Source organism: Amblyomma maculatum, chromosome 5, assembly GCF_055883805.1.
Source record: "Amblyomma maculatum isolate TAMU_Amacu chromosome 5, ASM5588380v1, whole genome shotgun sequence".
Classification (NCBI taxonomy): domain Eukaryota; kingdom Metazoa; phylum Arthropoda; class Arachnida; order Ixodida; family Ixodidae; genus Amblyomma; species Amblyomma maculatum.
In genome coordinates, this window is record NC_139348.1 from 154,415,645 (window position 1) to 154,432,738 (window position 17,094).

At 46.5% G+C, this 17,094-nt stretch overlaps 1 protein-coding gene across 2 annotated transcripts in view; it reads right to left on the reverse strand.

Annotated features, from left to right (window-relative positions):
• inc (BTB/POZ domain-containing protein inc) overlaps positions 1–17,094 on the reverse strand; it is a 33,587-nt gene that overhangs the window by 6,815 nt on the left and 9,678 nt on the right. Inside the window, exons 1-4 of one of the 2 annotated variants that reach the window (XM_084604747.1) lie at positions 14,348–14,518; positions 11,697–11,805; positions 8,956–9,146; positions 4,464–4,598 (exon numbers count right to left, since the gene is read on the reverse strand). In XM_084604747.1, coding sequence (XP_084460873.1) covers positions 4,464–4,598; positions 8,956–9,146; positions 11,697–11,805; positions 14,348–14,506 — 594 coding nt within the window. In that variant the 5' untranslated portion in view covers positions 14,507–14,518. Of the gene's footprint in view, positions 1–4,463; positions 4,599–8,955; positions 9,147–11,696; positions 11,806–14,347; positions 14,519–17,094 lie in introns of those variants that run through there. The other variant, XM_084604748.1, reaches the window with a different exon arrangement.

Genomic DNA, 17,094 nt, shown 5'->3' on the forward strand with positions numbered 1-17,094 from the left:
TACTCTCTGGAGTGCCTTCATGATAGCAGCTCACTCATGGAAACCTAGACTGCCTGCCACTTGTTTGTGATAACGAGGCAGTGTGAGGGCACTTTTTGCACTTAAATACCGAAGCCTGAGCGATTGTGTGGTGTCCACTTCTTAATCCGCTGTGAAACTGCCGACAGCATGCTGCGGCAGGCCCTAAATGGAGTAGAAATCCACATTCTACATTACCCTTTTAAGGCGAAAGCTTTTAAGTGCTCATACTCGCGATGACCATTCATCTGTTTATATCCAAAGGCTAGAAGAACAAGAGGTAGTGGGAGGCAGTAGCTGCCAGATGACATGACCGAGCACTAACTGTGCGTAGGGCTTCCCGACGTTACATTCGGCAGAAGCTTCCAACTCTGGGCTCTCCTTTCATATGGGAGGGTGATATCACAATCAGCCTGCCAAAACCATTGCATTCACCTTATCCCTAGGCCACGCAGGCACGTTCATACAGATCAGTTAAGGCGGGGCTTTATATTGCCACGTGCCTAGTGCCACGCGGCTGCCGTGCTTGGTGCCGACGACGATGAAGCGGTTGTTGGCTTGAAAGGCGCGCTGGTCCTGGACAATGTTATCAGAGCTAGAAGCTGACCTGACTCCTCGGTCTTTGTCTACGTGTATCTTCACGGCTCCCTGGGACATGAGTCGTGACACCGGTGGAGGTGCCATTGATGATCCCTTCTCCTGCAGACGACCCGATGTGGCCGCCTCTCGTGACCACTCCTGTTCATCGTACAAGTGTCATGACTCAAGCCACAAGGAGCCGTGAATGTATGTACACGTAGACGAAGACTCGAGAGTAAGGCCGGCTTCTAGCTCTGATAACAGTGTCCAGTACCAGCGCGCCTCTCGAGCCAACAACCGCTTCGTCGGCGGCGCACCAAGCACGGCAGCCTGGTTGGTAGCTTGTTGGCTGGTAGCTTATGCTATCGCGTCATCGCAAAGGTGGGAGTGAAAACAGAGAGAAAGAGGTGCCATAGTGGAGGGCTTAGGGCCACCGCTGGATAGAAGCTTTCGCCTCATCACAGTATAGTGATCCGAAGAGCCCCTAGAATTCTTTTTAAATGGCACCCATTTGAAGCCAAACTGTCACTCTATTCTCACCAATGTCCAGTGCACAGCGAAGCTGAATAAATAAACTTTCATATTTTTGGTTTCGGTTGGTTTAGCTTTGTATTTGCAGTGCTGCTGTTTGTAACGACGCCACAATGCCCACAGTGAGTCTCAATGTGCCCTTGTGATGTATGAAGTTGCACTCTAGGCTTACGTTTTTCCATGCGTAACAGTGTTTAGTCCTCACACTGGCCGGAAGAAGGATAGCGAATCATGGCATCCTTTGGAGCCCCGCTGCAGTGGTTCAGTACCTAGGGCGCCTGACTGCTTTATTTTATACTTTTATACTTTTTTTACTGTACGGTGAGGGTGAAGCATCCCTCAATTCAAATTTCAATGGCCATTCACAAACCTCCACTGAGCCAAATGCCATTCAACTTACTGAAAACCGGCAAGCAGCACGGGCCAGTCATTATCGAATTCAATGGCGACTCCAGCAATGCGAATTGAACCTGCCCGTGTAACAGGTGTGTAAGGTATTCAGTTCACTGCATCCCTAATGCAACATCACGATGCAGTCGAGGTTTCAATCATGACTGTCATAGTACAAGGTGCCATCTAACAGTTCAGGAAATTTGACTTTTTAAAAAATGACGCATGCACAATATAACTCCAAGTTTGCTCTGTCTCCTTCAAATTACCCACCCTGAGCAAGTACACATTAATCTCAGCATCTTTCCCATGCTTTCATGAGTGCATAAAGTTGCGAAACGTGACTGTAGTGAGAACATTTGGCGATTCCAACTGGATCTCTTGAACTGCATTAAACCGGTACCATTTCTGCCTCATTTCATTATTGGCAACAAGAAGTCAAAGAGGACAACAAAGTCAGACTAATCATCATTCATCACCACCCTGACTATACCCATTGCATGGCAAAGGCCTCTCCCATATTTCTCATATTAACCCGGTCTTGTGCTAGCTGCATCCACTTGACCCCTGAGAACTTCTTTACTTCATCCGCCTACCCAATTTTCTGCTGCCCCCTGCTACGCTTTCCTTCCCTTGGAATCCAGTTTGTTACCCCAAGCGACCATCGATTATCCTCTCTTCACACTACATGTCCTGCCCATGCCTATTTCTTCCTCTTGATTTCGACTAGAATGTCAGTAACTTGAGTTATTTCTCTGACCCACTCTGCAAGCTTCCTATCTCTTAACGTCACCTTACCATTTTTCGCTCCATAACCCTCTGAGTTGTCCTCAACTTAAGTAGAATCCTCTCCATTAGCCTCCACGTTTCAGCCCCATAGGTGAGTACAGGTAAGATGCAACCGTGAGTGTTGCTTAAATGTGATCATGTCCAGAGCCGTAAAACAATGAGTGATGTGCGAACAGGCACACTGTAATGGTGGAGAAGTTCATCACTGTTCTTCAACTTGTCTTGATGTTTGCGCCAAATGCTCAGCCTCGGGCATTTCAAAGTGTTCCAGTAAAAGTTGGTATTGCTGGCTTGTTCAGGGCATACGAACTCCTAGTAGTCGAAAAAAACAATACGCATTACTTGACTGCAAACATCTCACTACTTTTTCGGCCGTGTTGAATCAGTCAATTTCGATTGCAATGGCTGCTGCTTCGTTCAAGGTTCATAACGGCTAATTTCCGATTTCTGGATATGCTAATTAAGGTCCAGCTGGGACCGTCTCTGACTCCCCTCAATTTTGTATAGACAGAAATACAACACTTCAGTTCGTCGCCGAGCAGCCTTGTCACATAATTTGGCGGAAGTGCGTCTATGTTCAATATGTCTGAAGAAATGTACTGCCTGTATTCTTTGACTCCTAAAATATCACAATCATCGTGAAAGTTTGCTTCAACTTCTGCTATTGTTACCAGTGTTGCTCTCACTGATATTTTTCCAGAAACCTCATCTTGGTCGTTTGGCCATTGTAGAAAGCGTTTTTACCATGTTGCCTTCGCCCATAGCATTACGTTTGCAACTTTCTTGCAGCATACTCGAGTTCCTGCGTCGGTTTTGTTAAGTTTTAAACAAAATTTGACGCAGACTTTTTACTCCTTCAGATCAGTCTCATTGGCAAAAGAAAAAAACGAAGAGCATGCCTAATAACTGAAGAAGAGTCGTGAAAAAGCACTTGTAACAAAACGAAGCGTCCTCTTAGCCACACGGCTGTCTACACACTTATACACAGGGCATTTTCAGTCACAAGTTTTAACAGAAAAGCGCACTACAACCAGTTCGCGCACATACTTTGAATTCGAGCCTCTAACCTTTGGCTGGCACTTTGTACGCGATGCAAATTTCAATGTGATACCAAAAACCGAAATACATCCATCTTCACACACACACACACAAACACAACAAAAAAGCTTAATTATGTGCTCCACCCTGACAAGTTGTTATTCACTGGGTTTGTGTTGCCTCTTCATTAAAAACTAAATGCATCCAGAAGAAAAACATGAGAGATAATAAGGTGCTGGTTATGAGATACATTAAAGGGAATCGACAGCCACTCACACCGAGGGAAGCATAGAATTTTTTTTGTTCATCAATGAGAAATAAGAATTTAGTCATGGAGACAAATGATAAATGCCGCCCGTGGTACCCAAACCCCTGACATCCAAATTTTGGGTCCGCTGCTCTACTGACTGAGCTATGGCGGCAGCTATTCGATCTTCCACTTTCTCAGGTACATGATGGATGTAACCTATTCTTGAGAGTGTTCACCAGCGCCGCCCTCGTCCATAGCAATGGACATGAAACGCTCTGTGTTATCGCAAATATCACATACAATGGGACCTAACATGCTCTAATGAAATCCAAACTAGTACTTAGGATGCAAATCAAGAATGCGGTGGCAGGTACTGGTCAATGTAATAGTTAATCCCAATTCACATCCTGCAATCTGCAAATTCATGCTAAGGCATTAACCGCAACATCATGAAAAGCAGTGAACGCGATTGGCTAGACAGCCTCTCTCGTACTAAGAGAAAAAGTACATAATCGAAATGGGAGTTTCTGGGCTAGCAGAAAGAGGTTTTATGACTGCAATATGGAACATCACTGGTCATAGAATAATGACCAAACTATCAGATTTGGCTGTGGCTTGTACCTCCTGTGGACACTTGCCACCGGTAATATGATGGCTCAGCTTGTAGCCTGTACAGACACCTTCTAGTATTAACCCAAAACTAATGACTTAGCTCGCTTATACTAGCTTTCACTAACACAGTGACGATTAAAACCTTTGACCGCAAAAAGAGTTGTTGCAAGAGCTGTTAGCTTTGAGGCGGGGTAACTTGAACTGTTAAATTTTTTTTAAGGACACTTTAAGGAACAAAACATGCACACAGTTCTACCTGGGCTCGGTCAGTCGGCTCAAACTCTCGGTCCGTCGTGTGTGAAGACGAACTGGGGTACTCCCTCGATACCACACAAAGGAACTCCGCATGATCATCGTTGCCATAGTTGTACGACGAACCAATGTTGATCAACTGCAACAGGGAAAGCAAAGGAAGTGAGTGAACCAGATCCTGACCAAGCACTAATCACCGCCATGTGGTCACTTAAATAGATCTCGACACTCCACAGTTCTGCGAGAGTTAAACAAAATGCTTAAAGGCTTGAGAATTATTTCGAGATTGCGGATGGTTGCTTCTCTTCTCAGACTGCACAGAGGCAGTTTTACATTCAGCCTCTATTAAAATTCGGTGTAGCACTGAAAGGCAAACCCTGTACAAAGAAACAGAATGCCATAGTCACCAAAACACTGTAGCATGTGACTAACAGCATAACACGTCCTATCTTGTTTTTTCTTCAAAAGTGCTGCCAAAAATAAAATACTCTTGCATAAATGTACAGTTAGCCTTGAAATTACAAGCACTATATGCCTCCAATGCACGACTAGCCACATAAGTGACTGCACCCAAATATGATGGCATGTTAATTATAACTAACCAATCCATACATGACAGTCTTTGGTAAAACATACTAATTAAGACTTCAAACAACTAGGTAGCAAGAGGCTGGTTCTAGTAAATATGCCTCCCTACACTGCATCATATACAACAAGCATATAGCACATATAAACCCATCATCAGCAGTAAATTTAGACTGCTTCTGAAGCGCCGATCTCACAAGGTGTGGAAAGCGAGTCGGTTAAACTTCTAAACAACAAATCTGGAAAACTAATGGCGCAGAAAAAAGGAGTGGATGGTAAACATACAGCATCCATGAAATGATGCAGGTAAACATACAACAAAAGCTATGGCGCATGCCACTGAGGTGACCAGCCACCGAGCACAGCAAATATGGAGCATGCATAGTGAAGCTCAAGTACTCTTGTCATCGTCTAAGCTGTAATGAAGTAAAACAGTAGATAAAGGACAACGATGACAGCACCTTATAACAAAATGATAACATAATCTGTCTGAAGATATTAAAAAGATTTCTTTGTTAGTTAGTTATATGGGGTATCATGGTGCGTAAGCAACTGCGGCTATCATGCGCCAAACACAAGGTTAGATGATCTGTTATGTTGAGCGCCTGGATGTTATGGTACTACTATATTAAATTAATAATATTGGCTTTCTGAAAAATTGTCACGTGCCTGCTTGCCTAAAAGCAAAGCAGGATGAAATGGAATGTGTTCATTGTAAAATATAGTAAAATATTTTTTCCTAAATTGTTCGAGATGCGAACATGAGACTAAAATGTGATTAACTGTGATCTCATCCCCACACATTTCACGCAAAGGTTTCTCTTTTTGTTAACAAGAAACCATAGATAAAGTGTGTGACCTATATGCAAATAACATTAAATTACTTCAGTAAAACGTTACTTATGGAGGCATGATTTCTCCTGAAATAGGCTTTGCAGAGTGCAGCTTATTGTTTCCTTCATTTACCCAAGAAGCCTGCCACTTAGCTCTTAGCTTACTATATACAGCCAACGACCGAATTTTCAGACATGCCCGATATTCCGGACGTCTTCGCCGCACTGCCACGAGCCCCATAAATCAATGTATAAGGGCATCTGAAATTTCGGACGCTCGAACCCCCCGCCATCCCTTTTTGACGCAACCGAAGGTCTGAAACCGCAACTGCGTCATACAAAGCCGCCATTTTGGCTATCTCCCAGTCTGCGTTCCATGTCACAGATTTGAACAACTAGCCGTACCTAGCCGTCACACACCGATTTGGTCTGGCCACTCCGGCTATGTTCACCAGCGCCTCTTCCGGAGTTTCCGGAAGTGCCGTCGACGCCGCGACTGTTTCGCCTTTTCGTTGCGCAGACTCATCGCAGACCACATGGTGTTTCGCTAAGCTGGTGCATGGTTTTGCTACGTGCTACGCATTGTGTCAAGTGTGCTCTGCGACGCTAGGCCTAGGCGCTTCTACACTTCGCAACAAGAAGATTTTGCTTGCTCGCGATGGCCCCCACTCCATCCTCGTTGATGGCATCAAAGCGCGGAAAACAGTACCGTCGGTTAACGATGGAGAAGAAAGCTGCCATTATTAAACGAGTAATGAGCGGACGATCGCAGGCTGACGTGGGTAAGGAGTTCGGCATTTCCAAGCAAACAGTCTCGGATTTTCTCAAGAACAATGGCAATATCCTGGAAGCGGCCAAAAAACCATGTAGTGCCAAAAAAAAAAAAAAGAATGCAAGCCACGGTGTTCATCCAAAGCTTGAGGAAGCCCTCATCGTTTGGCTTAATTGAATGACTGCTAAGCGGTTGCCGGTCTTGGGCGGTATCTTGAAAGAAAAAGCGGAAACTCTCGCGCTTCAAATAGGCATTGACGATTTTAAGTTTAGTGATGGGTGCCTGAGAAACTTTAAACATCGGAATGACCTCAAGTTCAAGAAGGTGTATGGTGAGAGCGGCGCCGTGGACAATGCAGTTATTGAGCAGTACCGCAACGGAAAACTGCAGTCTTTGTTGCAAAATAAATTGGTTCACAGGAAGGGAAAGGCGCAGTAACTGTCACACTTGCTCTGTGGACACCCGAACCGCGCCGTAAGGGAAGGGAGGAAGGTGGGAATGAAAGTGGAAAGAGAGAAAGAGGAGCCGTAGTGGAGGGCTACGGAGTAATTTCGACCACCTGGGGATCTTTAACGTGCGCTGACATCGCACAGCACACGACGCCTCTTCGTTTCGCCTCCATCGAAACGCAGCCGCCGAGGTCGGGTTCGAACCCGGGAACTCCGGCACAGTAGTCGGGCGTCTTACCACTGCACCACCCCGGCGGGGCAGTCTTTGTTGCAACAGTTCTCTGCTGAGAATGTTTTCAACTGCGACGAAACTGGCTTATTTTATAATATGTTGCCGGAAAGAATGCTTGCTTTTGCTGGTGACCCATGCCACGGCGGCAAGCACAGTAAAGAGCGGCTGACCGTTCTCGTCAGCAGCAACATGTCTGGCAGCGAAAAGCTTCCCTTGCTTGTAATCAGGAAGTCGAAGAACCCAAGGTGCTTTAAAGGGACATCACTGCCAGTGTTGTACGAAGCCAACAAAAAGGCATAGGTCACTCAGCAGTTGCTCGAGAATTACGTCCGCAAGTTGGACAGGAAGTTTGAACTTCAGAACAGACATGCCGTGCTCTTCGTTTACAACTGTGCCGCTCATGGTCACATCAAGAATTTGAAGGCTGTACAGCTGGAGTTCATGCCGCCCAACACAAATGCAATTCTCCAACCGATGAACCAAGGCGTCATCCGCAATCTGAAAATTTTGTACTGTTCACGGGTACTAAACCGCATGGTGTTGTGTGCGGAAAGCGGCAAAGGCTACAACGTTGACCTTCGGTCTGCTGTCGGAATGCTTGCGGACGCATGGAAGATAGTGAAGGAAGACACGATTCGCAACTGTTTTCGCCACGCGAGCTTCGCACTCACCACAGAGACAGCAAGCAGACTTGCCTGAATGTGACAATGCGATTGACATGTGCCCACCCATGGACGACGCGACCAACGACCCCCGCTCTGCTAGGATTTCCATACCGACGGAAATAACTTTTGAACAGTTTGTCGACGCTGACAACGAGCTCTGCTTCTGTGCAGAACTGACCGATGAGGAGCTAGTCCGTCAGGTTGTGGAGGATTTGGAAGACTCTGATGTTGAGAATGAGGAGCCAACGTCTGCGCCACCTACGAGCGCCGAGTTGACGCGAGCATTGCTCACGCTTTCATAGGTGTACAGCGCTGACATGACTCTTGCTCAGATCGAGGCAAATATGATCGCATGCAAGCAGAACGCCGTACTAACAATGATCGACAAGTTCTTTAAGACACTGCAGCAATAACGCCGGCTGCCGTGACGACACATGCATAATAAACAGGCTGTTGGCTGCATAGAGTTTTTGAACGGCTCTTTTTCATGCTTTGGTGCTTCGGAAGCCTAATACCTCGGCCTCGACTGTTTTGATCCAAGAAATATTTGTAAAATGGTACGTCTTTTTCATGCATTCATTTTTTTGGACTGGCTGAATTTTCGGACGTTTTTGAGTTCCCTAGAGGGTCCAAAAAATTGGTTGTTGACTGCACTAACTTCATGCAATCTCTAGGTGGCACGTTAACATGTTTTATTTCCATGGTTCTGGTTTGTGCAGCACACATGTCTGCCCTCTCATTGTCTCTAATGCCCACATGACTGGGAACCCAGCAGAATTTTGTACAATGTTTTTGTTGTGTTGTGACCTTCCCTATATATTGTGTATGATGCTTCCTATCAGAGGCTCAAGGCATTTTTGGAGTTTAATAAGGACACTCTTTGAAGGAACTCTATTGCCCATTTGGTACCCTGACTTTCAGGCCGTGAGACTGCCTACATATGTCACTCAAAACATGTACCTGCTCAAAGCGCCATCCATCAGACATGGTGGACACCATCTGGGTAAGCTCGTCCTCGTGGCACTGAAGCACGCGATAGACGTGCTTGCGGGCGTCCCGCGCCCGGTGGTTCTGCTGCCGCTCCTGGATCAGCCGCTTGACCATCTTGACCAGCTCCGCTATATTGTAGAACTCGGCCTCCTCAAGCACACCTGCCGATTAACAAATCGATCAAACTCTATCATTATGACGCCATGCCAACCTGTTATGTGTTGGGGCAACCCAACAAAGGCAGGTTATCAATACCATGGAGATATTTAAAAAATACCGTTATAGATACAAAGCAGCTGTTTCAAATATTGAGGAACGGTGTTCATTGGTGTAACCTCGACATCGACGCTGCTACCTAAAATGGTTAACAAAATTTTGGTAGTTACCTTTTAAAGTGTAGCAGTTAGGTGCCAGGTTGCAATAAAAAATTTGTAGCTAGTCGTTAGCAATACCTCTATCACTTTTTAACATTTTGAAAACACAACCTTCCTCGGTGCTGTAGGTCTATAAATTTCATCCATACTGCGCCAATAATGTCAACCGCCAGAGATGCCAAGCACTGCACATCACCGAAGACACGCACTTTTTAGAAAACGTGCACGGCAGTAAAAAACTGCTGCACCATGACACCCAGAGTAATCACATTCTTGAAATTCTAAAAAGCTACACAGCTCTTTCTAACCACCAGCTAGGAATTTTTCACTGCAGCCTGGCACCTAGCTGCAACAGACTTAAGAAACTAGTTAAACTGGTAAAAATTAGTTAATAGGTCTACTAGTTAGCATAATTCACCTGCTTTCTGATGTCTTGCCAATACCCCTACTACAGCACTATAACACCGCAGAAGACACCTTGGTATCAACCTATTCTTAAAAACCCTGGTTCACCTTCGCTGAACCTTTGAATCCACTGAACCTGTATTACGGCACACTGCAATGCTTTCACTCATTTCATTTTCAACCTCAGTCAAGTAGGCAACCTGGACTAAGTAGCTCCCCCTGCTAAACCGCGCTGCCAAAGCATTTGGACGAAGAGCAGCAACAACCTTGAGAGCTGTTCTAACGGATAGCACCCTCCTTTATTAATGCTGAACAAAGCAAGGCTTAAAGTGTGTAAGTGCCAGGACATGCCTGTGCCACAATTCACCACAACTTTTCTGTTCGGTTAACGATTCATGGAGCCTTACATCCCAAAGTAACTCGGGCTATGAGGGGACACCGTACACCTCCATCAAAACATGATCACTGCAGCCAGGACTGAGTGTGGGTCTCTTGGTTCTGCAATCACGTTTGGCCACTGAGCCACCACAGCAGGACTCCCAAGTTTTCAGCCAAAACATGCGGACTTGAGAAAGTCAATAAAGACCTACTTAGCCTAAACAAACATTGAACAAGTAAAAAGTGACAGGAAGTACAAAGTTAATTTGGTACATAGGGAGTGCAGTGTTCTACCACATTATTGCACTGCTCTGAAAAATTATTATGCCTTAACCAAAGGATCATTTACAGTGAAACCATGCACAAAGCTTGCGGATTGTTGTTCCTTTTGTTGTGTAATAAGTTTGTCAATGGTACTGGTTTGGCCACGCGTGATGCAAAACCTGAAGCGCCTGAGACTGAGGAAGTGCAAAATGCTAAATCAAGTTTGCGGTGAAGGGCAGTGGTGGCGCCATCTAGCATCACTACAAAAATGTGCCCTCAGTGCTTTAGAGTCACAGCGCTTTCCTCCAGTGATGCCAGGTGCACACCATTGCCCTTCGCAAGATACTCGGCATTGGCATTTTGCGCTTCCTCAATCTCGTCACAGACGCTACTGATTTCGCATTACGCGCGGCGAAACCATGTAAACACCACTGTCAAACTTACTGTGCAGTAAAAGGGGCAACAATGCGCAAATTATGCATGCAATTTCACCACAAATCGGCCTTCGTTGTGGAAGGAGAATTTTTCAAAATGGTTTCGCTAAAGCTGCAGAGCATTATATACTGCACACTCCATGCCTGCTGCAAAAGTGTGTGAATAGAAAGCACAGCAACCCCTACTAATGAAAGGTAACTTTAAAGCTACATGCAAACAATAATACTGATGACATTTTGAACCCGTGATAATGTCTACAAGTTCTAGGTTGAGGAAAAATTTCTAACACACCTTATAACTATATCACCACCATGACGGTGTGTAATGGCATCGAACTGGAACCTATTGAAACAATGAATGTGACAAACTAACCAGCACTAAGCCTTTTGCAGCTTTCTGCTGCCCCGTGACACAATTTTGTTTTTCAAACTGATTATGAATCCACACTGACTCTGCTTCCTGCCAATACTAAGCTGAAATCCAACAATAAGCTTATATTACTGAAATGACTGAATATGACTATCAAAACCCAAACAAAAAATTGCTTGACCACAAAGTTTTGAAACTGCACAGTTTAACCATCGTAGAATATGATCCCCGCAATTTTGATCACATATCTGGGAGACCACACTGAGATCAATAGCAGTTATTCTATCACATGACCTTGCTTTCATTTTATCGTTTCGTGTCGACATGATAACTTATGGTTATCTATGGTTATATATTAAGCCCACACGTGTGTGCGCTTTTCCAGAGTGAACACATTTGCATGTCCATGGCTTAACGCAGGATGACTTTCAAAGCAAAAAAAAAAAAAAAAAAACCTGTGATATAAACCTTAACTCTGCTACTCACCCTCTTCTGCAAGGTCCTTGTTAATGACCAGCTTTCCATGCCGCAGGTAGTTAAGGATGGGGCCAAAGTAGGTCGGGTCACGGTCTATTAAGTAGGCTCCCGTCTCATCCTGCAAAAAAGGAAACAGAGGGAGAATGCAGTATGAATCCCAACCATCATTATCAGCAGCTGCATTACATTCATTACAGGGCAAAGACATCTCCCAATATCCTGCAACTATTTCAATAATGGCCAAGGACTAGCACACAATGATACCAGGTAACCAGATAACCAAAGGAGTCAGTCTCTAAAAACCAACCCAGAAAATGACCAGGTGTTTACAAGAAGGCAAACGATAGATTTTAAAAATAAGTATTTTGAAATATTATGACAGCTTTTGGGGCACAATCGCACCAGTGTTGGTACGAAGCACCATGACAAGAACCGTCAATCAGCAGCACATGTGCCATATCACCTTGTCTGCCCCGCGTAGCCTGGAGCAGCAGGCACCACAGCACAGCGGGACACAGAAGATAATGTGGCACTGGAGTGATTGTTCCAATGGTGGTGCTTAAAAGTTCAGGTTCTTCGAAACCACACTTTTTTGGCACAAGATAGCCCCCGAGGCTAATTGTGTTTTCGAAAATCAAGAATCGAGATGGCTATTACTATTGGCTGGCAACAAGTCTCTCGTTTCAACTGTGTGTGTGTGTGTGCGCGTGTGTGTGTGTGTGTGTGTGTGTGTGTGTGTGTGTGTGTGTGTGTGTGTGTGTGTGTGTGTGTGTGTGTGTGTGTGTGTGTGTGTGTGTGTGTGTGTGTGCGTGCGTGTGTGCGTGCGTGCGTGCGTGCGTGCGTGCGTGCGTGCGTGCGTGCGTGCGTGTGTGTGTGTGTGTGTGTGTGTGTGTGTGTGTGTGTGTGTGTGTGTGCGCGCGCGCGCGCGTGTGAAGGAGGTGAACTATGAAAGTTCGTTTAGCGTTTAAATTCGCCTTTGGTTCAGCGCCGTATCCTCTTGGGCTTCGGGCCGGGCATTTTATGTGAGGTCACGTGACCGGCGTCACGCCGTCGACACGGGAAAGCGGGTGCCAACTACAGGACCTCGCTATAGTGCCTAACCTTGCCCACAAAGCTTCCTGCGGGCCCCAGCAGCGACCGGCTGACAGCGAACTTCCTCCAACACGTGCGTCGGAAACGCCGAGCGACGAGCTGGGCAATGTCGAGACCGCAACGCGCTTCACCGATTTGACTGCAGGCAATGGTCTACATTAGAGGTCTCAAACTGGCGTCGCCGCTCGGGCCGAAATGTGTGTATTCCACGGGCCAATGAGCCGAAGCGGGAAACTAATTTATGAGTAAAAGTGAATTCGAACAAAAATAGTCAAACCGAATGAATTCAAAGGTCAGACATGGGGAGCCAGTTGTCGAACAATTCCTCCCCGTCAAGATTACTTATTCGTCATACAGAAATGTAGGATAACCACCTTGAAAAAAAAAAAAAAAAAAAAAACAGCAGTTGGTAACTATGGGACAAGCTAGCAGTGTGTGTATTGCCCAACTGAACAGTAAACGAAACTTTTTTTTCTGGGAGGGAGGGGGGAAGGGGGGGGGGGGTATTTGACTGTATCACGCAAGCCAGGGACATTTTACATCTTGAACTACATTTGATCTGACGGTTAACCTTTTCATTTAGATAACGAGAAAAGGGTTAACAACGAACTACTTTCGGTCACGCAGGAATTGTGCGCGGCGGCTACTGCAGACTTGATTTGTATCCGTCTATTACATTAAAAAGAACACGGGGTGAAGTTAAACGGAATAAGCTCCCTAAAGTGGACTAAGAATGTATGCATTGCGTCATATATAACCGAGTCCTTTAGCAATTATGATGAAATGCTAACGCAATTACTTCCTTCTGCTTGAGGCTTCCGACTGCAATCGCTCGGGTTCCGTTTATAATCGCAAATGCCATTAGTGTTCCGCCTTTTACCAGGTCAATCGCGAGTTGAGACAACACTGTACAAAAAGAGAGAGAGAGAGAGAACCCATCGAGAGCACCCTCCCACACCCCCAACTTTTCTTCGTTCAACTTCTAACTTTTCTCCTCGGAAAGGATGCGATCCCACCAGCGGTCCCTCTGGGCGCCTGGTGACGATGACGAAGTGTGCCGCGTGGGGATGTTCGGGAGCGTTCGCTGACTTAGCTCAGGCTACAGGCAGCAGCTCTGCGTTCTTTCAATAAATCCTGCCCAGCTTGGCCGACTGTGGCGCTGCCGGTCCACGTCATAGCTGCTGGTCCACGCTCTATGACGTAAGCCACGTAAGCCACAACTCTATGACGTAAGCTCCATGACGTAAGCCACAACTACCACAAGTGGCGCTACATCGCGACGGACGAGCGGACAATGGTAACAATGGCCCAATCGTGAAGCGAGCGCGAGCGATGCAACAGGCCAACCGGCACCGAATCTCGCGCATTCGCTTCAGGTCATGCATACACGCTCAGCCTTCTGCAGCACAGCCTCGCGCGCCAGTTTCATTTCCGCCCCGCTTCGCAAAACGTTCCGCAAAGGACTCACCAACTACTACAAGGGCACCTTGTTTCCTCACCAGAGCGTTAAACTGACTGAGCAGAGACTGCACACCGTACAGCGTCCCGGACTTAAAGGCAGTACTTACGGGGAAGTAAGCAGGCGTGCAAAGAGTGCGAGGTGTATACACGCAGGAACCGATACAGGCGACAGACAGTGCGCTCTTCGTTTTACGAGCACTCAGCAACGCAGCAGATGCGTAGCAGGGCAGTGAGCGTCGTCGTAGCGCTGCACATAAAACGCCCATCGTTCGCGTACCCATAACACGCCCGAACAACGGTGCAGCGGGGTGAACGCCGGGGGTCGCCCTCGTCGCAGTCCTTTGACAGCTTTACGGGCCATGAAAGCCCGATAACGGGACAGAAAGAAACTGCGAAAGGAGCCGGCGTCGATCAGAGGGCAGCAAGAAGATGCTGCTACATCGTGAAAGAATATTTGCACATGGAGGGGAGAGACCGTGCTGCTTTAACAAAATTAAGTGCAGAAGCGGGAAAGTATCCGGCACTTGTCACGCAGAAAAAGTGGTTTCAACATAGCATGCTGAAGGGCCCCGGGTGGTCTAATACGGAGCCCTCCACTGCGAAACTCCTGCTTCAATGCAATCTTCGCGCTTGTATCCTCTTTCCGCACGCGTTCCGCGGGACAGCAAAGGGGTCGAGTTGGTGAGCTCTGAAAATGCGTGCGAGCCGCACGGTGTCCACCTCTCTTGGGGAAAAAAAGAAACAACGAAAAAAAAAAAAAAACCTAGAAGTTGCAGCGTAGCCCCTAATATGGGCGGTGTACAAAACTCTACAAAAGCGTTACACAGAAGGCTCATGGTCATGCAGCAAAAAGCTATTAACCCTTCGTAAGAGATTTGAAAAGGCGAGCAATAAAGACAAAAAAAACAAATTTGGGACGACTCTTGAGCTTCGTCTTAAGCTTAGACGCGACAGTGCCTGTATCATAGCCCTTTCGCTCCGCGAATTTCTGACATTGGGAGACTGACAAAGATTTTCGCAAAATTTTAAACATAGCGGCGCAGTATTTGCCAGGTGGAGACTAGAAGTTTTGTTTTGGGGAAAAAGACTAGTGGTCGGTGAAATGAATCTGAGGTGCAAGTTAACAAAAAGCGATTATAATATTGGCGGCTGAAAAGCAGAAATCTGACATGAAGTTAGAAGAGTAGAAATAAAACATAGCAACTGAAATAACGAAATAGTTGGCGGATTTGTTATAGCATTCAAGATATAAGAAAAATAGGAGGAAAAAAGGCCGATCATGGTGAAAGTGCCACCACTCCGTTTCAAAGGGGACGTGCTGTTATCCATTCGTCCACCATCAGCCCTCCGCAGTTCATTCATCCGAATGTCGAAGAGAGGAGCGAGCCGGATTGTGAAATGTAGGCTTTACGGGCGGAAGGGGTAGGCCGCATGGTGGGGCGTTTGTGCAGACGGCGACGCCACCTCCTAGAGCACGCACGCAACACGTACTTTGCATGCCGCTTGTCCAACGCACCACACATGCCCCCCATAGCGGGATCCACACCGCACTGGAGAAATCCGCTCTACACATTCTTGGGAAACACGCAGCACGACCGAAGATGACGTAAAAAAGGAAATGCGACCTACAAATTTCCTAATCCGAAGAAAATGTAGCCCAAACCACTAGACACAGATGGAAGGAGACAGAAGGCCGAACGGAAGTTTGGCCGGATGACGCCCGCGACGTATATAGCCAAACAAAATTATCCCACGACCAGTAAGTAATATAATTTACAATTCTATTTCTCTTGTAACGCTGCTTCACTTTCGTTCTGAACAATAAAAAGTGTCTCAATTCATTTGCGACGTCATTGGCTCCGTTCAGCGATTAAAAGAGAAAGTGAAAGAACACCAGAAATGGGATTGAACTGCGTATCTGCCCCGCCGGGGTGGTGCAGTGGTAAGCCGCCCGACTACTGTGCCGGAGTTCCCGGGTTCGAACCCGACCTCGGCGGCTGCGTTTCGATGGAGGCGAAACGAAGAGGCGTCCGTGTGCTGTGCGATGTCAGCGCACGTTAAAGATCCCCAGGTGGTTAAAACTACTCCGTAGCCCTCCACTATGCCTCCTCTTCCTCTCTTTTCAACTTTACTCCCATCTTCCTTCCCTTACGGCGCGGTTAAGGTGCCTACAGAAACGAGTGTGACAGATACTGCGCCTTTCCATTCCTGTGAACCAATTATATATGGGATTGAACTGCGTAGCAGGCAAAACCCAAGTGCTGGTTCATATTTACTACTGTCCGTGCGCACAATTCTAACGATGTTTGAAGTGTTGTTCCGTTACTTCCGTATGTGAACCGATACTGTCGCCTGAATTTTTCCCAGGCGCCAACACTGCAGCCGCCATGTGTGCGGGTCCACTGCCCTCGAGCCCCTTTGTGTTTGAGCGGCTGGTGCGAGCCACGGTGCGCGCAGCAGATCTTCGTTTCCATTATGAAAATATTTCTATAGTTCACTATAGTTTCGTCATTTAAACTACACGCTCACACGCTTTACTTGCAGCTATCGAAAACTCTCTACAGGAAATTGGCATTTGTCCTATGTCCTCTTTGTGCCCCTAGGGTTGCGCTAGTATATCAAGGGTGTCATATTATTTCTTGAAACTAAAAACCATCCATAGCCCGTCAATTAGATCAACTCCCTCCCCCTTCCAGTGGGTGCACAGGTCACCTCCATAACTTGTTTTATGCAGCACTCGCCGAATGCATCTCGCGGAACGACTAGCAGCTGCGCTTGAGCTGGAGTCCGTCCAAGAAGGCGCTGCACGCCCAAAAAGAAGGGGGCAAAGCATGAGAATAATCCAAGACGAGGT